Source organism: Salvia miltiorrhiza, chromosome 3, assembly GCF_028751815.1.
Source record: "Salvia miltiorrhiza cultivar Shanhuang (shh) chromosome 3, IMPLAD_Smil_shh, whole genome shotgun sequence".
NCBI lineage: Eukaryota > Viridiplantae > Streptophyta > Magnoliopsida > Lamiales > Lamiaceae > Salvia > Salvia miltiorrhiza.
Genome location: NC_080389.1, coordinates 61,370,354 through 61,394,648, shown reverse-complemented (window position 1 = coordinate 61,394,648; position 24,295 = coordinate 61,370,354). Strand labels below are relative to the sequence as shown.

General features: G+C 37.9%; 4 protein-coding genes and 1 long non-coding RNA gene across 5 annotated transcripts; 2 read left to right on the top strand and 3 right to left on the bottom strand.

The window, feature by feature from the left end:
* Positions 1 to 2,733: 2,733 nt before the first annotated feature.
* LOC131015182 (uncharacterized) lies at positions 2,734 to 4,366 on the bottom strand. Its single transcript, XR_009098470.1, has 3 exons — positions 3,856 to 4,366; positions 2,983 to 3,765; positions 2,734 to 2,821 (listed from the first exon to the last, which is right to left on the bottom strand). It is a non-coding gene; the product is annotated as an uncharacterized LOC131015182 (long non-coding RNA).
* A 1,615-nt stretch (positions 4,367 to 5,981) lies between these two features.
* LOC131015179 (pentatricopeptide repeat-containing protein At4g21065-like) lies at positions 5,982 to 7,695 on the bottom strand. Its single transcript, XM_057943451.1, is given in 3 exon segments — positions 5,982 to 6,404; positions 6,407 to 7,549; positions 7,552 to 7,695. Coding segments are annotated over 3 exon segments (1,608 nt in total). The 5' UTR covers positions 7,634 to 7,695; the 3' UTR covers positions 5,982 to 6,021.
* LOC131015178 (carbon catabolite repressor protein 4 homolog 6) lies at positions 7,638 to 15,795 on the top strand. Its single transcript, XM_057943450.1, is given in 16 exon segments — positions 7,638 to 7,963; positions 8,161 to 8,562; positions 9,099 to 9,265; positions 9,394 to 9,435; positions 9,437 to 9,460; positions 10,413 to 10,465; positions 11,323 to 11,404; positions 11,529 to 11,578; positions 12,255 to 12,336; positions 12,813 to 12,905; positions 13,022 to 13,053; positions 13,199 to 13,288; positions 13,368 to 14,352; positions 14,441 to 14,526; positions 14,611 to 14,695; positions 15,086 to 15,795. Coding segments are annotated over 15 exon segments (2,235 nt in total). The 5' UTR covers positions 7,638 to 7,963; positions 8,161 to 8,279; the 3' UTR covers positions 15,167 to 15,795.
* A 2,725-nt stretch (positions 15,796 to 18,520) lies between these two features.
* LOC131015180 (3-ketoacyl-CoA synthase 11-like) lies at positions 18,521 to 21,093 on the top strand. The gene is made up of 2 exons (XM_057943452.1): positions 18,521 to 18,693; positions 19,205 to 21,093. Exon 2 carries the CDS (start codon positions 19,230 to 19,232, stop codon positions 20,763 to 20,765), a length of 1,536 nt encoding a protein of 511 aa, XP_057799435.1. The 5' UTR covers positions 18,521 to 18,693; positions 19,205 to 19,229; the 3' UTR covers positions 20,766 to 21,093.
* Positions 21,094 to 21,191: 98 nt separating this feature from the next.
* LOC131015181 (probable histone H2A variant 3) lies at positions 21,192 to 23,696 on the bottom strand. Its single transcript, XM_057943454.1, has 2 exons — positions 23,391 to 23,696; positions 21,192 to 21,723 (listed from the first exon to the last, which is right to left on the bottom strand). Exons 1-2 carry the CDS (start codon positions 23,499 to 23,501, stop codon positions 21,427 to 21,429), a joined length of 408 nt encoding a protein of 135 aa, XP_057799437.1. The 5' UTR covers positions 23,502 to 23,696; the 3' UTR covers positions 21,192 to 21,426.
* Positions 23,697 to 24,295: the final 599 nt, after the last annotated feature.

Sequence of the window (24,295 nt, the reverse complement as noted above, 5' to 3'; positions counted from 1 at the left end):
GTCAAATTTTTGTTAATCAAGACAAAAATATAATACCGATATTAGTATTAAATTCACTTGGAACATAATTGGTATTAGTCAAACAACAATATTTGCGGTAATTACATGCAAAAGAATTGGTATTAACTACAATTGGCACTACTTTTGTTAGAGATAGGCCACATAACCATTAACCCCCAACTACCACCTAAGAACTAGCATCACAATCCAGCTATAAAAAGCCATTGAAATCTTGTGCAATGAAGCACAATAATTCTCACGCATAGATAGACTTTGGAGTAGGCATTTTCGAACATTTCATTCTCTTCTCTCTCGACATGCCTTTCCCACCGGTAGGCTCTCAAGCATTGTACCTCTATCCTTGCAAGTGGGATTCGAGCAAGGATAAATTGCTCCTCGCTTGTCTCATAGAAAAAATTGAAGAATGCCGGCCATCTCCACCGCATCTATCGCCACACGCTCTAATTCATGCGATGTTGACGCTAAACTCTCAATTACAAGCGGATATGTCCTTGAATGAAGTAGAGGGGCGAGTTGCGTTTCTTCACGATCGCTATGTCTCCTTCAAGTATTTTTGTAACGCTAAGGATACCCAATACGATGAACGAAACAACGTCGTTCACGCCGTGGACGAAGTGTGGAAACGTTTGTTTAAGGTATGTTAAGTGTGGATGCCATGTAGTTAAATATTTCACTTGTTTACCATGTCATTACTTCATTTGATGTATATTTTTTTATAGGAAAATGCTTTCTTGCGAGCATACTACCATGAAGGTGAGCCGGAGTTCTTACAGATGTGCAATTTGTTTGGGATGCACGACGTGAAGAACGAGCTTTCCCATACCCTCATCCTAATCGAGGACTCTTCCACCGTTAAGAAAGAAGCCGGATCAAGTGACGAAGAGGTGACCTCGCCGATACCCAAACCAGTTTCTAGAAAGCTATTCGTCGACGATGCATGTTTTAGCGTTGCACCGTCCGAGCCGATCCAGTAGACGAGAATGGTGCAAAAATACTTTACTTGAATGGCGAAGAAGAGGCGCTGGAACTTCCGCCGTATCCTGCCGATGGCTCACGGTCATCGTTCTTCTTAGCCGGGTGAGAATTGGGCCGTCTAAATTTATTTTTTAAGTGACTACCACGGGGGAGCCACTTTGCTCTTGAACGGGTTTTGAACGACTGTGAGGGTTTTGAACGGACGGTGCAACGCTAGAACATGCATCGTCGACGAATAGCTTTCTAGAAACTGGTTTGGGTATCGGTGAGATCACCTCTTCGTCACTTGATCCGGCTTCTTTCTTAACGGTGGAAGAGTCCTCGATTAGGATAAGGGTATGGGAAAGCTCGTTCTTCACGTCGTGCATCCCAAACAAATTGCACATCTGTAAGAACTCCGGCTCACCTTCATGGTAGTATGCTCGCAAGAAAGCGTTTTCCTATAAAAAAAATATACATCAAACGAAGTAATGACATGGTAAACAAGTGAAATATTTAACTACATGGCACCCACACTTAACATACCTTAAACAAACGTTTCCACACTTCGTCCACGGCGTGAACGACGTTGTTTCGTTCATCGTATTGGGTATCCTTAGCGTTACACAAATACTTGAAGGAGACATAGCGATCGTGAAGAAACGCAACTCGCCCCTCTACTTCATTCAAGGACATATCCGCTTGTAATTGAGAGTTTAGCGTCAACATCGCATGAATTATAGCGTGTGGCGATAGATGCGGTGGAGATGGCCGGCATTCTTCAATTTTTTCTATGAGACAAGCGAGGAGCAATTTATCCTTGCTCGAATCCCACTTGCAAGGATAGAGGTACAATGCTTGAGAGCCTACCGGTGGGAAAGGCATGTCGAGAGAGAAGAGAATGAAATGTTCGAAAATGCCTACTCCAAAGTCTATCTATGCGTGAGAATTATTGTGCTTCATTGCACAAGATTTCAATGGCTTTTTATAGCTGGATTGTGATGCTAGTTCTTAGGTGGTAGTTGGGGGTTAATGGTTATGTGGCCTATCTCTAACAAAAGTAGTGCCAATTGTAGTTAATACCAATTCTTTTGCATGTAATTACCGCAAATATTGTTGTTTGACTAATACCAATTATGTTCCAAGTGGATTTAATACCAATCTCGGTATTGTATTTTTGTCTTGATTAATGAAAATTTGACTACTGATCCCATCCGTATTACATTGCAGACAACATACCAAATTGAAAGCATTGGGACCACACAAAAATGAATTACCATTGGGTTATAATAATAATGGGCATGAAAAATCATTGTTCGAAATAAGATGTTGGAAACATTCAGTGATAACGTCAAAATACCTTACAAATCAAAAGATAACAGTTTAATACCTAAATAAAAAATATAAAGCTTAAGAAAAGACGCTGCTACGAGGTATCAACTTAGAATCCTTCACATGACTTTACCAATAACAATACCAAGAATTAGCACAAATATCGTGAAGCAAAGTACGGCACACAAGAACTCAAAAATTCCATGAGGCGCGCTCAATCCATTCCCGGCAATTCAAAACTTCTGCAATCATTTGGCGATACAGGTGTAGACGAGGTAAGTTGGCCAAATCCTTGGCTTCGGGAAGACCCAGTAACCGAAGGTACATTTCGTGTCCGAAGCCCATGGTACTCGTCGTGCCAATAGAAACCCTTCCAATGATCTACACTCGTTGGACATTTGTAGTAGAAACGGTCGGGGTTCCGTGTCCATAGCCGGCGCACTTAAGCTTCATGGTTCTGTTGCCACAACTACACTGAGGAGTTGGCGTTGACACCTCGGAAGCAGCGTCCATCCTATGAATTAAAGACACACCAAATCCAAATACATTACATCACAACAGCAAAATTGTATAAAAAAGTTTAAATAAATATGGATTATATATATGTGACAGCTGCGACAATTTTAAAAAACATGAAACTAAACAAACATCTATAAGTAAATTAAAGTAACAAACCTAATTATTATTCAAATATTGCACCCACGTGGCTTCGGCCAAGGTATTCCTCGCCGTGTTTCATTGGGGAGAACTATCAACATGATCTATGAATTCATCAGGTGGTGGATCTAAGGCTGCACTGTTATCTTGAGGCATAGCATCTAGCTGTTGTTCTACAGGATCGACAGGCATCTCCATCCGACAAAAATGTTGAGTAAAAAGGCTGCCATTATAAGTCTATTTTGTACTTGAATTGGATAAAATGAGGGTGATCTAAGAATACCCCATCTCTTCTTCAATATGCCAAAGGCTCTCTCAATCGCGTTTCTTGCCTTACTATGTCTCAAGTTAAAAAGTTCTTTATTTTGTGGTTGTGCAGTGCTTGGTCCCTACTCTTTTAAATGGTATCTAACGCCATTGAACGGCGTTAGGAAACCATCACTATTAGCATAACTGTTGTCACACAAGTAGTACTTCCCTAGCAATGTAGCAATGAAGTAAAAATATCAATTAATGTTCATGCAATGATATCAACATATCTAAGTATTGAATCTATTAGACAATAATATTGTATACCCTTTGGGACCCTTAGACATGAGGTCTATTAATGGCATCTCGTAAGATTTTAGAGTCCGCAGCCGATCCTTCCCAACCGGTTAGAACGTAACTGAAATTCAAATTTCGATCACAAACACTTAGAACATTCGTTGATATCTGTCATTTCCTTGTCCTACATCGGGGTTTGTCGTCATTACCAACCATGACACTGACATACGTGCCGTCTAAGGCCCCTAAACAGCCCTATTCACAAGTGAAAATGAAATTAGTAAAACCATCAAACACAATTAGGATCGGTTTTATGAAATTAATTTTGATTCATCTTATGTATACCTTGAACCACCGCCACCGTGGATCAATGCAATCCGCTGGGAACAACCTCGGGTATGGCTAGGAACAAATCATGAATCCGTATAATTGCCCCTAATACGGCATGTATGTAGTGCGAGATAGTTTGACCGGATCTCCAAAAGTCGAACCGAACTACTCTATTTTTTTTATGGTGGGCTAAAACTGAAAGGAACATTGCTATTTGTTCCCACTGTAACGAACCGGCCATCAACCAAACCTCCCCGCTCACGCAAAATCACACAAAGCCTAGCAAAAGTCCTACGGTCCATACGAAGGTTGGAAATACAATCAACATCGTTGAGACCAACTAGACGGCGTAAATGTTTTTCTTAGTCGGGCATCTTACTTACTATCTCATATTTTAGGGCTCTCGTGCCACGTCTTCTTTTGTTTAATCTAGTTCTATGATAATATGCAAATAACAAGGCCACTTGTATCACATGAAATCGCAATATCTCTTGGAACAACACGAAATGCATATCACGCACATGACTATTTTTCCCGCCCGGACATTTCTAAAATCAAGAATAGTACTATCAGGTTTTGAAGGATCCTAGTTTGAACAAAAAAATTGGAGTTTGTTAACCTCGTGAATTATGATTAATCATTCTAGTACTGAATATAAAAAATAAAGAAACAGAAAGACATTAAGCATTTAATAAATAAACAGTCTGCCAACATATGAAAAATAAATTATGTCATCGTCCACTAATGTGCACAACATAAACATGCTGCCAACATCTGAAAATATACCAATCCAAAATCGCATCTCAAGGTCACCGTTACACCATTTTGCCACGAAATGCAATGCAAACAAGTGAATTAAGATAAATAAAATGCACAGGCATCCCAAATAATAACTTTAAAACCATAAGCTTCACATTTCAGTACACCAAAATCCACTCCCAAATTAGGAAATCTTTACAAAGGGTACATGCTGTTCTGTTATGATTCCAACTACATATATACACAAATAATAACCACGCATAAGCATATCACAGATTATGACACACAACAATTTATTTTTTTGATACCAAATAAAAATAGAAACTGAATCCAACATAACAATTGAAAGGAACAGACTCCATGATATTGGATGCACATCATTGAATGGAAGCAGGATCCTACATATCTATCTATACAGAATGCGTAGTGATCAAAATCTAGGAGATGGAACTAACCTTCGTTCTCCTACTCTTCGAGTTGTTATTATCTAGATTTCCTTGTATGCGTGTTCATAAATAAATGAAGCCCGTATTAAATCCAAAGCTCGCAACAATGACGAAACCAAAATAAATCAAATCAAATTTTTGCCCTTCGAATAAGGATGCATCATTTTATACAGCATTCCTTTCCTTAACAGACGGATACAAAATTATAAGAATGACAGATAGAAATCTAATTATTAACCCTCAAATCACAATCACAATAGAAACGTGTGAACCGTAAAATGTGCAAAATCGGCAAAACTCAAAATGGGGAACTTTGAAATCGCAAATAAACCCCAAAAGTGATTGAAGTAAAGAAATTAGTGTGTGATTGTAGTGTTCTCCAGATGTGGAGGATTGAGACGATTCCGTAGGAATTTGTTAGACCAGCTTTCCAGTTCTCCGATTAGAATGTGATGACTCTCGAAATTTCGAATTCGAAGGTGACACCGCTGGATATTTCTCTCCCACAGTTTTCAGGCAAAAAGATGGAATGAGGAACGATGGAGGAAGAAGAGGGGTGCTAGCTAGGGCCAAAAAAAGGTCATCGAAAGACGTGTGAAGGGTAGGCAAAAATTGTCCAGATTCTGATGGTTTACATTAATCAGAGGGGGGAGGTGGTATTATTAAACGTGATTAATCGGGATTTTTGAGACCGGGCCGTGGCTTATACCTGAGCCATCCGCATAAATGTTAAAGAATACCAAACACTAGACTCATCTGTATTAACAAAGCTAATACGTAGTATAAGCCAATACCAAACACGTTCAAGTGTTCTTCTAATAAATTGTATTTGTAAGTTGTAACTTTGAAATATCATTTCAATTTTGAAATAAAATAATTATGCAATTCATACAACACACTTGCTGGTAAATGGTCTGCAACTAGATGTATTATAACCTTAACATTGTAATCAAATTGAGAGACATTACTAAAACACTTACAACAATATCGAGATCTTCTCCAGACTTTGAAGGAGCATGTGCAATTCCATAGCTTGTGGATCAAAATCATTTCTTGCTACAAACTCATGAACTGCATCTTTAATTTGAATCCAGCTTCTACCAGGAAGCTTTCCCTGCGTTCTCTCTCTCATCTCTTTCCTTATGTCAATCACTCTATCCCATTCCTTCTTACTCGCATACATGTTAGATACGAGCACGGCGGCTCCTCCTCTCTCCTTCAACACCTCCATCTTTCTCAAAACAGCTTCACCAAACTCCAGCTCATTATGAAGCCTACAACTACTCAGCAAAGATCCCAACACAGCCAGATTAGGATCCATCGGCATACTCTCAACTACACTATAAGCTCGTTCGATCATCCAGCTCTCCCCAAGAGGTCAACAATGCATCCATAGTGCCGAAGATCAGGCTCAATCCTATGCTTTCTGCTCATCGACTCAAAAATGGATAGACCTTGGTCGAGCAGGCCAGAGTGCGCGCATGCTGAAAGAATCGATACAAGGGTCACAGCATCGGGCACAAGTCCGTGGAGTTGCTCCATCTGAGAGAACATGTGCAGCGCATCCAGTCCTCGGCCATGCATACCGTATGCTGTGATAGCGGCCGTCCAAGAATACAAATCCTTCTTCACATTCTCAATTTCGTTGAAAACTCTGGCTGCGTTGCTCAAGTCTCCACATTTTGCATAGGCATCAATCAGAGAATTAGCAACGGAGACGTCGGTCTCCATCCATCCAGCCTTCTCTAACAAAGTGTGCAAGCATTTTGTAAGGTTTGCATATCCTAGACCACCACAAGCTGACATTGTAGAGATAATTGTGGCAACATTTGGTTGCGGCTCACACTCGTCAGCCATCAAATTTCGGAAAACAGCAAGCGCTTCGCCATAGTTGGATTGCGCGACGAGTCCTGAGATCAAGCTTGTCCATGTAACAATATCTCTCTCAGACATTTCATCGAACACCTTCCATGCATCTATCGCTGAGTCTCGGATTACATAGGCATTAATGATGGAATTCTGAACGAATAAACAATTATCAAAACCCAATTTCAGAGCGGGGCAATGAACTTGTTTCACAAATCCCAAATCCAAATTAGGCCCGCCAGCCTGGAGCAAGAATGGGAATGTATATATGTCGGGGAGCATATTTTGTCTCAGCATTTTGGTATAATAATGTAGAGCAATCGCGGGATCGAAGCCTGCGAAGAATCTAATCATCGTGTTCCAAGAAAAAATGTTGGGTCTTTCCATCCTACTGAAGATCTGAATCCCAAACTCGGAATTTTCAATACGGTCCGATTCAACCAAGCTCAAATAGAGTATATGACTCATGATGAACGGGTTGCGGTGAAGACCCGATACAAATACGAAAGCAACAAATTGCTTGAGGTGATGAAGTGTTTTCATGCATTGTTTCTGGATAATTTGCAATCTGGGGTGCCTTTGAAACAACTGGTTGTGTTGAACCCAGCTGGAAGAATCAGCTTGCGAAGAAAAATTAATCTTTTGCAAAGAACAAACCACGGTGGCGGGATTTGCTTAAGAATAACAAATCGATTCTTTAGGAAAACAGTTTTGAATGACATTCCAGATTTATAATTGACGATGCCTGAGGAATTAGGCACCGTGGGCGTGAGGAATTCAGGCAGCGGCGATGCGAGGTAGAAGCGCGCAAAGGCAGCTAGTGGTTTTTTGTGAATTTATATTTTGAATTTAATTATGGTTTTACCGTCGTGAAAATGATTTAGTAAATTTATGAAGACGTATTTGTCAGTTTTAATTTTTTAAAGTTGCATCACTACTTGGATTGGATCCACTCAATGACCCGCCGCCCTTTTCCCTTCCGATCCCTCGCCGCCGTCGCCACTGCGGACTCCGCCGCCAACGCCGCCGCCACTATGACCTATCGTCCACGCGTAAGTGCGCAGAGCTGAATTCTCTCCGAGCAATTTCCTTTTCGCCTTCCTTTTATGTGAATTTTTCGATTGAATCATTCAAATAGTAATTGGAAAAATTTCGGTTGAAAATACAGCTGACTATCTCGAGTTTCAATTTCAATGATGCAATGATGAAATTTTCAAGTAGAGGTTAAAAAACGCCGGTTGTTTTACAGTTCAGAGGTGATCGTTCCCAATTCGGAAGAGGACTACTGCGATAGGCGGCCGGTGGGTCCTGCAAACGGAGACCGGCCGGAATTTGTGTCCGGCGATTTCCACTTCAGTGCCGTTCGAAATGCCAACCGCGGCTTCCGGCCGAGCTATAATGCTGTCCCTCCGCCGCCTCAATTGTATAGACCCGGGCAGCGGTTTCAGCAGCCCGGCCCCCCTATCGTGCAGGCGGATCAGCATCGGGGGCCTCCCCGGTTTAACCGTCCATCGCAGGCAGGGCCAGCTTCTGGTAACTATCAGCAGTTTAGACCACAGCAAATGCGGCAAGCAGTTCAGGCCTAGAGCCACAAAGCCTCTCGATTATAGAGAGTGGGAATACAGGAAACTGAGGCTACCTCCTCATAGTGGTAATTCTTATTGTTAGGTTCATTTTTCTTGCACAAGTTGAATTGTTGTAGAAGCTTAATGAGAAAGTAATTATATGGAATACAATGTAGTGTTACTTTGAGATTACTAACTAACCACTAGCTTTTCTGTACCTATCAAACTTCTAAATGTGTACTAATTTCTAGTCAAACATCAAAATTGTACGATCTTGAAATTATGCAGTTTTAATGCGTGTTGTTTCTTTTGCTTGTATATCAAAAGGTAAGGATTTTTCAATGTGTTAAGTATGAGGAATTGGAGACTTGGAGTTTTACATTTTGCATCTAACTGACAGTGATTTTAACAGACAGTTGTATGATTTAAGTTATTGTTTTTTGTGAAAAGGCAGGACTTGGCTTGTAGCTTCATGTGGTTGAGAGCATGAGATATTTTATTTAGATATGATGGGCTGTATTCTCATTATGATTACTAGTCGCATATCATGCCGCTATTTATTTTCCACTTTATACTGCAACATGTGTCAGTTCACCCTGCGTCTCTTGCTATCTCGGTGCAGAGCGATTCACTGTTCTCTCTTATAACATACTGGCTGACTACTTGGCCACCGATCACTGGCACCAACTTTACTATCATATTCCCCGCTATATCATGGACTGGAATTGGCGCAAGAAAAATATCATTTTTGAGCTTGGATTATGGTCAGCTGACATTTTGTGTTTTCAGGTTATCTTCCTGATGCTCTTTGTAGATCATGTCTTTCAGCTTTCTTTGATGGCTGACATTCTCTTTACTAGAAGATACGTAACTAATTATCTCTTAACTTTATTCGCATTTTTCGTTTGAAAATCCAGGAGGTTGATAGATTCCAAGACTTAGAGGCAGAACTGAAGTCCCCGTGGATACAATGGCATTTGGAAGGTTACTCGAAATTTTTTTATTTGCACCAATTTTGTTACTTGGAAGATTCTTTTTTGCATTGATATTATACAATAACATATGGGTCGTCCCTGATTAGAGTCATGGTGATTAATTCTCGTACTTGAACTTTATTTCAGAATTTTGTTTTCCTTCTAGGTAGCAATTAGAATACTCACTAGATTTCTGGTTGACTAAAAGTAATCATGGTGAACATAGATATACACTTAAACTTGTGAAGTGGAAAAAATTACAATTGACAAATATATTTAATAATGGTTAGTTGGTTTCTGGTTACTACATTGAAACTCGTTGGTCATGAATAAAGAAAGCTGTTCCAATAAAATAATCTGTTTCTCTATGGTTTCATGTTGGTCAATTGATTAGTTGCTTACACCCCATTTTTACTTCAAATGGAGTCCATGGAGGGTTCTAGCTTTTAATTCTGATGGTAACTTATGGCCAACAACAACATAGATAAGGAAACATCGTCTTGGTGGATCTATGAAATGCGAAGCCCGTAGTTCTATAAAACTGTTCTTATTTTCTACATGTGTGTGCATGCATTTCATTGTTTATTTTCTTATCTTGTGTCTTGACCTTTTTATCCTAAAATGTTAAAAGCTTATGTAGGAGATAGCAGTGAACAATAACTCTTATCCAGATGACTTGCTGGTTGTCTGAGAGCCACAAGGAACTTGATCTTAAAATAGTTTCCATTACTGGAGGATGTTGCATTTATACTAGTTGCATCACACATCTTCCTCAACTAGGCTGTTGTTCATATTAAATTCCAATTTTGTATGTAAATCTTGTTCAGAATTTCTTTGGAGGCTATGAAAGTTTGTAACTTGAACTCCAGAGTTCTAAACTAATACTTCTCTTGGAGAATGTTTGAACTTTGAAGAGTCTGATATGTCTAAACCATGCTAGATAACTTTTTTTATTCTTTTAGATGCGAACTGGTTATCCTGTTGATGGGTGTGCTATATTTTGGCGTGTTTCAAGGTATGATTTCCCAGTTTATTGCGTTCGTTTGAACAGTATCAGGAAGCTCTTATTTTAGCATTTAACATTTAATTTTATTAACTTTTTAATTATTTCCAGGTTTTTAGTAAGTTTGGTTTAAGGGTTATATTTGAGGTTCTACTTGCTCATTTACATACTCCCCCTTATTAGAGTCAACATGTAAACCCATAAGTGTGAATTGACACAGTGTATCTAGGTTTAATAATCTTCATGTTTTGTCAGTAAACAGAATTAATTTGCATATTCACCATATTATTACAACTTGTTCTCCAAGTGGTATGAGGATTAATCTTGTAATGTCACTAATTCCCATATATTCAACTTGAATGCTTTTGTCATTATGTGAATTGCATAATGTTATTAACTTATATCCATAGTCTGCACATCATTCATCTACAAAATAATTGCAAAAGCTTATCTATAATTTAATCAGCATGTATTTGTTTCAGCTACAAATTTCGGAGTATAAAAACAATGCCCTGTCTGAAATATCAACAAGTAAAGTTATTGTTTAATTTTAAATACTATTACTTTCCTTTTTCATTAAATTATGCTGAAATCTTTTGTCATTTCAGTTTACATTCTTGAAACTGTTTCTAGAGGAGTTTTTTTTTTTGAAACCGGACTATTTCTAAAGGAGTTGTGTAACTTTTCTTTCCATAATACTAATTTCAGTACGTTGTATCTTATGTTAATTTGCTACTTTGGCGTTTCTATTTATAGATCATTGTCGCCATCTGCATGATAACTGCTTGCCACTTATTCTTGAAAGATCTAAGCATGTGCAAGATGAAATAAACCTTGCAATGGAATTAACCAAGTGTATTGTGTTGTAGATTCAAGATGATTTTTGAAGAATCTATTGAATACAACCGGCTTGGCCTTCGGGACAATGTTGCTCAAATATGTGTGTTTGAGGTACACAGTTTCATTTTACTTCTGAGTAAACGTTAACTGAGGTCTGAGGATGAGTACATAATGATGCCCATGGTTATGTACTGTTGTATTCCTTCATTTAATTTATTTTTTTTTGGTTGAACAGTCTCTGAATGGGCGGAATATCAGTAGTGGGGCATCTACCCTGTCAACAAGGCAAGTTGCATTTATTACTTTGTTTTTACTTTTTTTCTTCTTATTTTGCAACATTGGTTCCTCAAAACTATGCCTCATGAGGATAAATTTGTCACCTTTATCATCTTGTGAGCATATATGATTCAAAGGTTCATTACCAAATTCTTGACCAAGATTATAACCAAAGACAATGGACCATTTTCTGAAAGTTCAGCTATAGATGTTGTATTAATATGGGAATTCTGGTTCTCCACCCTTTTAGGTATTAGTTTTCTTAGGGTGCGTTCTCTTTAGTTGTAAATTTATCATGAGAAAAGGTGGGAAAATTTATCACACCACTTCCTTTTATCTCGTGTTCTCTGGGTGTTCATTTTCTTATTGATTTTTAGTTTTTAACTAATTATACCATGAACTAGTGAGAATATGCACTCAAACACCAAACTATTTATTATTTGTGAATCAAGTTAGATGTTGCTGCTAGTAACATGAAAACTGATATATTACCTGTTTCATGAACTGCCTACAACACCCATTGGCTTGAACCCCCCCCAAAAAGAGAGATATAAGAAGACAAAGAAGAAATGAGCGACTTTCTTGGAAGATGAACAGTATATAAATTGTTCTGATTGTTGATGCTTCTGTTATTCTTATAACAATATTGCTCATGCTAAAGCTGGCCAAGATCTTTCTGTTGCAGTTCAGCAAGCTCTAACAGAGTTGTTGTTTGCAACATTCATGTGCTTTTCAATCCTAAAAGGGGAGATATTAAGCTTGGACAGGTACAATTGTTATCTCTATGTGGTCTGATTTGACTTTGAAATCTGATATGACACTAACTGCACAGCTCTCTGTCCACCTGTTGGTTAACATACTCTCCCCCCCACCCCCCCACCCCCCATTAAGATCTCTATAATATTTACACAATACCTGTGGTCTGCTATTCTCCTTTGTTTTATTTACACAAAATTTTTTAACTGGGCATTGTCCAATTTTTTTTGTTATCTCAAGTCTTAATCAATATATAGTTTCTGATGTGAGTATTCAGCTTTGCATTGCTTGGTATACTAGCTGTGTGTTTTTTCCTTATAACAGCAAACTTTATAGATCTTATCTTCTCCTCAGGTTAAAATTGGTTGGAATTTCATTATGTCCTTCCCTTTTTACTTGAGTTGTGGCTTATGTCACGAAATGTTTGAGCCATCTTGAAAGGCCTGCTTCCATGTACATATATCATAGATTTGATTTTTGTTGTCAGATCAGGGTCCTCCTCGAAAGGGCAAATGCTGTTTCTAAGCTTTGGAACGATGCTCCCATAGTTCTCTGTGGAGACTTTAACTGTACTCCCGAGGTTGTTTGCTTGTTCGTACATTGGATTATCACGTTATCTTAATATTTGTTTTGCTTTATGCATCCTTTATACTGTTGAATCTAAACTAACACCTTATTGGCTTATTGTTCCTCCAGAGTCCCATGTACAACTTTATCAAAGAAAAAGATGGTATTGGCTTTAAACTTCTTTGAACATTTGGCTCCTTCTCTTGTTTGCTTTATTTCTTTAGATCAATACTAGGACAGCTTTACTCCCTACCCCTAAATCGTATTGCAGCCCCAGATCTGAGGCCTTTTCAATGTCTTGCTGCAGCTAGATCTGTCGGAATTGGCCCGTGATAAGGTCTCTGGACAAGCCTCTGCTGAAATAAATGCACCAAGGCCTGGTTATTCTGATTTTCGGTATATGTTTGTGTGCTGGTTAAATGACTTGCCTTATGTAGCCGCGAAGTCTTATTGGTGTGTCTATTTGGTGATCCAGGGCACGACGTGCTGATAATTTTACCCCAGCTCCAGAAGTCAACTCTAAAAGAGTAGAACAACAAGATTTGCCTTCAGATGCTCAGAAGCTGCCCCGTCCTAACCTATCCGCTAATCCAACTTCTCCAGGAAGCTACTCTCAGCCTGGATCTTCGATTTTGGTTGAGACCATCGATTCATGCAGTAGACAACTTAATGACTTGCCTAACCATGATGCGGTAGGCACTTGTGCAACCGAGGGCATGTCAACTCCATCTGTACATCACGGTGTCTCGAATCAAAGTGTTAGTAAAGTTGATGGTGACATTGAGTCCCCTGTTTCGTGCGATGAAGGCACAGATGAAATTTCTATGTTGGAGTCTTCTAGTAAATATCTCCACTCTGAGGCAACTGAAGGAGGAGAATACGTAGAATCAGATTTGCAAACATTATCTGAGACCCCAGATAACCAGATTAACCATCAGTGCTTATCTGGAAATCATTCAGATGATCTTTCTATAACTTCGAACTATAACTCAGGTTCATCTGAAACTGAGGACCCTTCGAAGAATTATTGTGATGCAAATTTGTCCGAGCATGAAGCTGTTGCAATATCTGCTTCAGCTTCAATGGGGAATGATAAGACGTGCAGTCTATCTGCTTCCCTCAAATCTAGTAGTTCTGATATCATACTGGATGAGAAATTTGAGGCCTTGACACTTGATGATGCTACACAGGAAGTCATTGAAGATTCCGAGTCATTTTTATGTGAATTGCATTCAGCTGGTCCAAGCTTTCCTTCAACTGATGGAGATTTGAGTTCCCCCAACCAAAGGCTGGAGATTCTAAATCAAAACCCTAAGCAGGAGAGTATCTTTGATACGGAAAATTTTCGATTTAATCCATCCACTTGGACGCCAGCAGAAATAGAAACCGCGACTGGTAGAGCAGACTGTAAGGTCATGGAGCACCCTTTGAAGTTGACAAGTGCATATACAGAAGTTGAGGTATCGTTACTATATCTATTGTTTGTTTTTTTCTGTTTAGGATACATAATGCATTTGAAAGTTGTTGATCTTCAATCATCTATGGCAGAGTTCTTCAGGATTAAGAGATTCCAGCGGTGAGCCATTTGTCACCAGCTACCACAAACGTTTCTCGGGCTCAGTTGATTACATATGGTGAGCCGTGAGCAGTGACACCTCTTTTGATATTCATCTCTGCTTCTTGTGCTGATGTAGTTTAGTATCATTCGATGATGCCAGGCATTCTCAAGGTTTAGAAACTGTGAAGGTGCTTGCTCCAATTCCCAAACATGTTATGCATCAAACTCAGGGATTTCCCACAAAGGTATAATTTCTAAATCAAATCATGCATGTTTTTATACAGCACTGTGGCGTCATTATGAGGGACTTGTCAGTTCTTAGATAAGTAATGTTTCTGCAACATCTTTCATTCTCTTAAAACTCGAAACCGTGCCAGATAGTTCATTTTTCTTTATTACCATTTCTCACTTCTAGTAGACACGGTGCATTTATCCAAGTTCAATAATGTGTGTTTTGAAGAATTTGGGTACATTGATGTTAGTGAACTGCATTTTTTTCGAGCGTGATAGAAACTCGGTGACTTTCTGGTCGAAAAGCATCCTTGCATACATCTCCAGAAACTATCCTAAGACCTGCTATATGCCTTGATAGATCTTCCCATTAATGCTCAAATATTAATGGTTTGTGTTTCCAGAAATGGGGAAGTGATCACATTGCACTGGTTTCGGAATTCGCGTTCACTAAAGATCTCTCCTCAGAGACTCCCAAACAATGACACTCAGTGTCAAAATGTACATACACAATAGTTGACAGTGACACTGCAGGGAAAGGTAAGGCATCCTCCCTCTCCGTGTCGCCTCTCGATTTTCTTTAGCTTGTAATAACTGGAGAGTTCTTGCATGGTTTGGTCAAAGATTTGAGCTTCAAGTTTTTTAATGTTGAATAGTTTTTTTTGCAGAATTTTATGTTTCAAGATAGGCAGCAAGGTACATGTGATCACATTGTAAGAATAATGTTTGGAGGAGTGGGGAATAATTGATAAGATATGGATTCTGCATGAAATGAGGAAGAGAAGAAGAAGAAGCTCCCCCACATGAGTCATGACCACCAATGTTTGAGAACCCAAACGTTGTCGTTTTGCCGAGCTGTGTTGGGTCGCTTTTAACTTAGAAAAAATCTCACAGCTGTGCTGTGTCTGTCTGTCTGTCATGTTCCTCTTTTCAACTAATGCCAAAAAACGTGGGTGGGGTGGGGGGGGGGGGGGGGGGGTGATGCCTATTGTTTATTACTAATTCATAGTTTATTTAGCTTTTAAAAAAAATTATTTGAATTTTGAATGGATTTGATGTTTTGATTGAATTCTTGAACTCATGATAATCTAATTAGATTACGTGTTTGTGTTGATCGAGTGATAGAAGTGATTAATGTTTCGAATTAAAGATCTCAGGTTTGAGTACACCTTAACGTAATTTATGATAAGGTGATTAATGTTTCGAGATAAATATTTCGGGTTTGAGTGCACGGGAACGTAACCTTTGAAATGTACATCACTTCGACCAAAGAAAGTAATCATTGTCAAATTTCATAATCTTTGAACTTCTTGTTGTTTGTTACCGATAAAGGGATTTTCCATTGTAATTCTTCACAAATTTTATAAAATCCTCTTGTTACTTAATTTGTGTATTTATATATATACATATAAGTAATAATTTAATAAAATTAAACTGCTGAAAATTCGAAGGATACATGAACGAGGAAGTCGCTGTAATACCTGGGAATAAAAAATTATTTATATTTAAATAAAATAAAATTATTTTAGCATAGTGGTAGAGTGATAAATGTTTGAAGGCTAAAGGGCTCGAATTTTAGTACAATAACGTAGCTTTTTAAAATTTTATTTTAAAATAAAAAATATGAATAGAAAAAACTAATTAAAGTATCAAATTCAAAAACAGGACGGCGGAGACCGTTGACTTGACTTAATTTTTTTTCTTTGTATTCTCTTTTTAAGTCTTTTCTTAAAAAAATATTTATCGAAGTTTCTTTTGACATTTCTAATTATTTTGTTTCGGTCATCTTTTTAAAGGGTAGAATTTTAGCTTTTTTCTATAAAACAAGAAAATCCAAATATTCTAGATAAATTTAATTTCCACGTTCTTTTCATTATGAGTCAGCAACAGATCTCAAATTCAATCATCACTCTATTATCCCTTCGAGCAAGTGTTAATAACGAAATAATTTTCTCAATCTTAGTGGAGTATTAAATTTTAGGTTATAAACAAATCCAGTCGTTCGCAAACTTGGAACTTGACTCGAAAAAAGCTTGTTCAAATTCGTTTAGATAATTTTGATAAATAAATAAATCAAACTTGAGATGGATAGTATTCGACTCATTAGCCCGTGAATAAATTCATTAAGCTTGAAAAATATAAATTATTAGTAGGTTCAATTTATATTTATCTACCGAAATGAATAATAATTGTATCAAATATCTAATTAACTATGTTTGTTATAAGAAAATAATTAATATATTTATTATTTTGAATGTAATAATTTATTTTCATTAGAAAATAATCAATATTTTGAATATTAATATAAATTTAGAAAATTCGTATAGGCTGGCTCGTGAGCCTCAAAATATTCTTGTAAATAAAATTTGAGATTCGAGTCGATAATAAACAAATTAAATTTAAGCACAACATTGTTCGATTCAATTTCTCACATATTTTAGTATTTTAAAACCCAAAACATTTATCCAAGTTTTGAATATACAACAAAATCCAACTCCAATCATATTTGACCACGTCTCCTCTTTAGCCGCCCTTGACTTTTCCAAAACCGCACTTTCTCAACGGCTATGTTTTATTATTCATAATAAAATACTCCTTAATTGTCAATTATTCCCTTTCTTGTTCCCTTTTAATTGGCATCCTCGTTGTAACACTATGTGATTGATTCGTATAATTATCTGTATAAATAATATAAATGATTAATAAAATTCTTAATTAAATCGTAATTAGAAGCTTAAAGTTACTACTCATTTTTTTCAGGAACAAAAGCTTTTCGATAAAGGGGGCACACATATATCTTTTATAATATAAAATTCATAATCAGAAATTTAAAATTACAGCACATTTATTTGGAACAAAGACTTTTCGATAATGGGGGGGGGTTACCTCATATTCCTTATCCGATTCATTCATATTATTCTTGAATAATATTCCAATATTCCTTTTGTAAAGAAATGTGTACATAAAAGTAATTCTTCACGTATCTAGCATTTATTATTCTAGTAAAATCTGTTTTTTTTTTTTTTGAGAAAAGTAAAATCTGTTTTTAAATTACTCTAAAGTCACAATTTAACATGGTTATAATAATCAATTAAAAATGATATCAAATCAATTTTTGAGCCCTATGCTACTCAAACTGAACTAGAATAGAACCCTAATACTAGATGATTAAAAAAAGTTGAATAAGGATGAAATTGAAAGAAATATTTGACTGAAACACTTGTATTTAAATTATCATTAAGAAAATTAATTAACTTACCAAAAAGCCTAAGTTGTTAGTTTAATTAGCTACCATGTCCTAATAATTAATAGGTGTATAATTATTTATTTTAGATGTACTAGTGTATAAGTATAATTCAACAACACTAAATGAGTCATTGTCACATCACATACAAATACTAATAACAATAACAATATGTTTTAAAATAATAACAATAAGGATATGTGTATATATCCGATCTCTTACTAGCTATTCATGTGTTGCACGACACTATAAGGGATTCGAGTCTCTCTGCAATGATTTGTGGGAAGCTTTTGAACATGTCCATAAGTATGCTTGTGCTTGATTTCGACACGTTCGAAAATCGGAAGAATGTGAATAGAGCGGCTCATGAATTAGCTTGATCTACTATGAATTCTCAAGCGAAGATGGTATGAAAATTCAATTTTTCATCTTGACTTCTTGATATTGTATTTAGTGATTTGAATAAATAAATTCCACTTTAGTCTAAGAAAGACAAATATATAATAATAATAATAATAATAATAATAATAATAATAATAATAATGTTTGTAGAAGAAAAATTGAAATTGTATTATACGATGATACAACGCATAGTATACGCAATACAGCATGCATTCAAATCAACATATGTTGTCGCCACACGCAGCTTTTGGTGAGTTATTATTTGACCCAAGCTTCCTTCTTCTCTCTCAAAAACTCTCTCTCTCTCTCTCTCTCTCTAGACGCTCACACGATCGGTTTTCTCCCGGAAATTTGCAGGAGAAAAAGGTTAGCTTCGGAATGCTGCCCTATCTTTCAGCCTTCTCTTGCGATAACCTGAATCCCGTTTTTTTCATTTTTTATTTTTTTACCCCTTTTTAAAAATGTATTCTGCATTAACGTTGATGGAAAAGTCAAATTCTGATGTCGAGATTTGAATCTTCTTCGTCATTTTTTACTCCGTTTGTTTATTTCGTGACGATGTGCTCTAGATTTTGTAGGTATTTTCTGAGTTTTTAGCTGCATTACGATTTTGTTTGTAGAGAGAGAGAGAGAGAGAGAGAGAGCAGAGAGGTAATAAGTTTGCGAGGGATTTCGGTTTTTGATCAAAAGTATTTGAATAAATCTGGAATTACTCGAGAAAAATATGCTATTTAGATCCAATTTTGTAGGATTACTACTTTATCATAGCCTCAAAATCTTATGATGCGAGTTGTTGCGTGGTTCTATGATTAAATTCTAAGAGATTTAGTCTTTCAATTTTGTTTGACCTCCATTATTTAACCTTGTGTGTTGCCAGAGAGTTGAAGATTAGATAGTGAAAAATGAGTGAAATGAAAGGTAGCACGCCCTTGATTCCTGCCTCGTCTTCACATAAGCTTCCCGATTTCAAAAAATCTGTGAAATTGAAGTATGTGAAGCTTGGATACCACTACCTCATCACTCATGGAATGTACCTATGTTTGTCTCCTCTGTTGGTGATTGTTGCTGCTCAACTCTCCACATTTTCCCTCCAAGACCTTTATGTGCTTTGGGACCACCTCCGCTTCAATCTCATATCAGTGATTGTTTGCTCCACCCTCTTGGTCTTCTTGACGACTGTGTATTTTGTCACGCGTCCTCGCCCCGTGTACCTTGTGAATTTCTCGTGTTATAAGCCGGATGACGATAGGAAGTGCACCAGGCAGATTTTCATGGAGAGGTCAAAGTTGACTGGCACTTTCACTGATCAGAATCTTGCGTTCCAGAGGAAGATTCTTGAGAGGTCGGGTCTCGGTGAGGATACTTACCTCCCCGAGGCTGTGCTGAGGGTTCCACCGAATCCTTGTATGGAAGAGGCAAGAAAAGAAGCCGAGATGGTGATGTTTGGTGCAATTGATGAGTTGCTTGCCAAGACCTCTCTGAAGCCGAAGGATATTGGGATTTTGATTGTGAATTGCAGCCTTTTCAATCCCACTCCCTCCCTGTCTGCAATGGTCATCAACCATTACAAGCTGAGGGGGAACATCATTAGTTATAATCTAGGCGGGATGGGCTGCAGCGCTGGTTTGATATCGATAGATCTTGCTAAGGACCTGCTGCAGGTGCACCCCAACACTTATGCTCTGGTTATCAGCATGGAGAACATCACGCTGAATTGGTATTTCGGGAATGAGAGATCCATGCTCGTTTCCAACTGCCTCTTCCGTATGGGAGGCGCTGCCATTTTGCTGTCAAACAAAAGATCCGACTACTGGAGATCCAAGTACCGGTTGGTGCATACTGTGAGAACCCACAAAGGTTCTGACGACAAATGTTTCTCCTGTGTAACGCAGATGGAGGATCCTAACGGGAAAGTGGGAGTTTCTCTGTCAAAGGATTTGATGGCTGTGGCCGGTGATGCCTTAAAGACCAACATCACAACGTTGGGCCCTCTCGTGCTACCCATGTCTGAACAGTTGCTCTTCTTCGCTACATTGGTGGGGAGGAAGTTGCTGAAGATGAAGCTGAAGCCATACATCCCGGATTTCAAGCTGGCCTTTGAACATTTCTGCATCCATGCCGGTGGAAGGGCTGTGCTCGATGAACTGGAAAAGAATCTCCAGCTGTCTGATTGGCACATGGAGCCTTCAAGAATGACTCTTTATCGATTTGGGAACACTTCCAGCAGCTCTCTCTGGTACGAACTGGCGTATTCAGAAGCCAAGGGAAGGATCAAGAGGGGAGACAGGACATGGCAGATCGCCTTCGGATCTGGTTTCAAATGTAACAGCGCCGTGTGGAAAGCTCTAAGGACCATAAATCCAGCGAAGGAGAAGAGCCCGTGGATCGATGAAATCGACCAATTCCCCATTGAGGTACCTAAGGTGGCAACTATATGATGATTCTTATTCCTTTCTTCTTCGACGTGCAGCGAGCTAGTACCTAAATTGCAGATTTGCAGTTACCTTGTTTTCTTCTTTCTATTTCTTGTGCCTGGCCTATTGGTGGACTACCACTTCTGCAAATGCAAGTTTGCCAGGAATTTGTTGTTGATAGGTGCTAAGATTTGGAAGTCTAATTTGTATTTTTACCTCTCATTAGAATTTATCTGAGCTAGCAATTTTTTGGCATTCTCAGAATGCTAGGCCTCTCATGTTGACCTGTTTTGAGGGAATTGGTATTAATTTTATCTCTTGATATGCGTTTCTAATTTTTATTGATGAAAAATGCTTCTTGCTTTGTTACTTTTATACATGTGCTACACTAACAAGCCATTGATTTAGCAAGTAAACACAGTTAGAAAAGATTCAAAGAAATGCAAGAAATTGAAATCAATGTAACACACTTTCACATAAATTAAAGACTAGGTCCATGCTGCATGCTCCTTTATGGAAAATACATTTGCAACGAGGTCTGCGCCCAAACGTCTCTTGAATTCTTGAACAGAATCCAATCAACTGTTTTCGCTTCACAACATGCCACAAAATAGAACTTCTAAACATGTAGAGACAGCCTAATCCTAGAACCTTAAAACCCCTGCGGCACCTGCTAATTGTCGTCTCATTCCTTGGAAGACTTGTTGATGAGCGACTTGTGTATATGGGGGATCACGCCACCACCAGCAATGGTTCCTTTTATGAGGGTGTCGAGCTCCTCATCACCACGTATAGCCAGCTGCAGATGTCGGGGTGTGATACGCTTCACTTTCAAGTCCTTGCTAGCATTCCCAGCCAATTCCAGCACTTCAGCAGTTAGGTACTCTAATATGGCTGCAGAGTAGACAGCAGCAGTCGCGCCTACTCTTCCATGAGCAGTCACTCGCTCCTTCAGGAGCCTATGGATACGACCAACAGGGAACTGCAGGGAAAGAAAAAAGATTTGGGACGTATCCGTTATGTAATACCATAAGAAGATGATAGAATTCGTTTTCAAGAAATGTGAGAGATAAAAGCTGCATGAAATGCTGCAAAGAATCTAGATCTATCAATGGGTTCTTTTTTTTTTTTTTTTTTTTTTTTTTTTTTTTTGATCGGGCAAAGTCATGTTAGATGTTAGTAGTTAGTACCCCCTTCCACTCCAAGAACCACCTTATCTCTCCATTCACCAAAATCCACCTTATATCTCCAATCTCCAATTCGCTCCCAAGAGGGATCGAACCCGGGTCACTTCACTCAAGTGAGGACCCGGTGGCCAGTGGGCTAAGCCCCCTGGTTTCTATCAATGGGTTCTAAAACAAGGTGACTGAAAAAGAGCCTAGATCTTTTTAACACTTTGATGAAATCAAGTTATAAATATATGGTTATCTTGCAAGACAGAAATCATTTGTATACACATTAGATTCAGTAGCTGGTTTTAAGAGAAACAGTTAGTAATACTAAACTGCACTTTATTTTGAGAGATACGAGATCTTCAAACACAGTTGAAATGACATAAAAACACAAAGATAATGACATGGATGGTTTCTGTGCCATGTCTGCTACATCATACTTACCAAAAGAAAGCATTCATTTCCATACTTGTTTATGCATTCAGAATTTGTCATGTATAAGGCTCTTCACTCAAAGTAGAGAATTTATATGTAACCAAGATATAGATATTTTGAACAAATAAACTTGAACTAGTTGAGCAAAAAGCTCATAATGACGAGTAATGCAGGTCAAAACATGTGTAAGGAACATCTACCCTAGCAATCAAGAAAGCCGAAACAGTTCAAAAAGTTAATACTACAATTCTAAGTAAAACATTTTAAGAAACAACTAAATGTGCAATCTCACTCTCATTGACTACTCCCAATAACCATCAATTTCACCATGAAAAGCTCAATACTGCACATCTATTTGAGCAGAAAATCTTCTGTGTATTCTATATGCTGCATTGAGTAAAAAGAAGCAGCTCATCATTTTCTTAAAATCACATACAAAAAAGCTTTCTGCAAACTTCCACACAAATTTGTGCAAGATTCATTCCGAGACAACACTGCACGACCTAGCGGAACTATTCCACACCAAGATTATGAAAGGGCTAAGCTATCTTCTAGCTCAGCTTTCTTCATATATTTGCTCATGCAGCTCATCTACACCTCCAAGCTCATAAACAGCCATCTGCCTACACCAAAAAATCACTATCTAGAGATCTAAATACTCGACCACTTGCATATCTAGCAACGAACATTCCATTCAATAACACAGCGCCTATTATTCAAAGACAGTTTTTATATATGCCAACTCCGGCGCGCAACAGCTCAGCAGGAGCTGAGTCCCAATTATAGAACACACAATTATACACATAACGTATATACGTGTAAATCTACGATAGATACAGAATACGGCAGTCTCGAAAAGCGTAACACCTCCATGACCAACCGAAGACCAAGACCGTGGACCGCACTACTCACGATTAAAATAACACAGATAAAAGGATTAAAAAAATATTCACAAAGTCAAACAAATCGACGCAAAATTCACACGAATTACATGAAAATTAAGCGAGAATTTGATAATTCGAAAACCAAAAGGCAAAAAAACCTGAAGCCCGGCGCGAGAAGAGCGGGAAATGGGTTTCTTCTTGTCCTTGTCCTTGTCTTTCGAAGCCGGAGTTTTCCCCGTCAACAACCCCTTCGCTCCTTTCCCCGACATTCTCTACCTCACGCAGATCTGAGAATTACGCAGAAAATTCAATTGAGAATTCGAGGTTTTCGCTCTCTACACAAGATTATCGCGACTCGACGCGACGACGATTTCTCTCTCTACGAATGAACTGTTTGGATTGGGTGTTGGGGATTTTCGATATATTTTAAGTGAGTTGGGGCCCGGATCCGTATTTATATCCATATTCCTAATCGGGTCGGTCAACTCGGCTATGGGGATGGGTTGGTATAAGGCCCAATTTTAAATGGACCGATTATAATCAATTATTTTGAATTTTCATAAGATTTAGAATGCGAGGCCCACTTATGTGACTAATTTGAGCCTACTAGCCCAATAATAATCTAAAGACATTTACTAACTTTTGCTCTTCTTTTGAATTAGATACTCCATGTGTCTCTCGTCTCAATTCAATATGCCACATTTTTTTATTTAGACGTTTCATTTTAATAAACCACTTTTTAAAAAGAAATGTTAATAAAGTACAAATAACTTTATGCAACTAGTTATTTATATTATGTTATTGTAGCTCACACATAATTATCTATCTTCTTATTTATAAAAGAATATATTTATGTATCTCTCCTATTTTTTTTGACAAATATATCCTTAAAAAAAGTATTATTTCTATCATGTTTTATTAGATACTCCATCCGTCCTATTAGGTTTGTCCCATTTCTTTTGGGCATGATTATTATTGAGACTTAAATTAATGTAGTAAAAGTGTGTGTGTTCAGGCTTTATGACCTATTGAATTGGGACGGAGGGAGTATGTACGATATTTT

What these genes read in the sequence shown, in the direction of transcription:
- LOC131015181 (XM_057943454.1), bottom strand. Translation starts at nt 23,501, where the DNA reads ATGTCGGGGAAAGGAGCGAAGGGGTTGTTGACGGGGAAAACTCCGGCT. An exon ending in CTTCTCGCGCCGGGCTTCAG is followed by an intron (nt 21,724 to 23,390) that starts GTTTTTTTGCCT and finishes CTTTCCCTGCAG; the next exon opens with TTCCCTGTTGGTCGTATCCA.
- LOC131015180 (XM_057943452.1), top strand. Translation starts at nt 19,230, where the DNA reads ATGAGTGAAATGAAAGGTAGCACGCCCTTGATTCCTGCCTCGTCTTCA.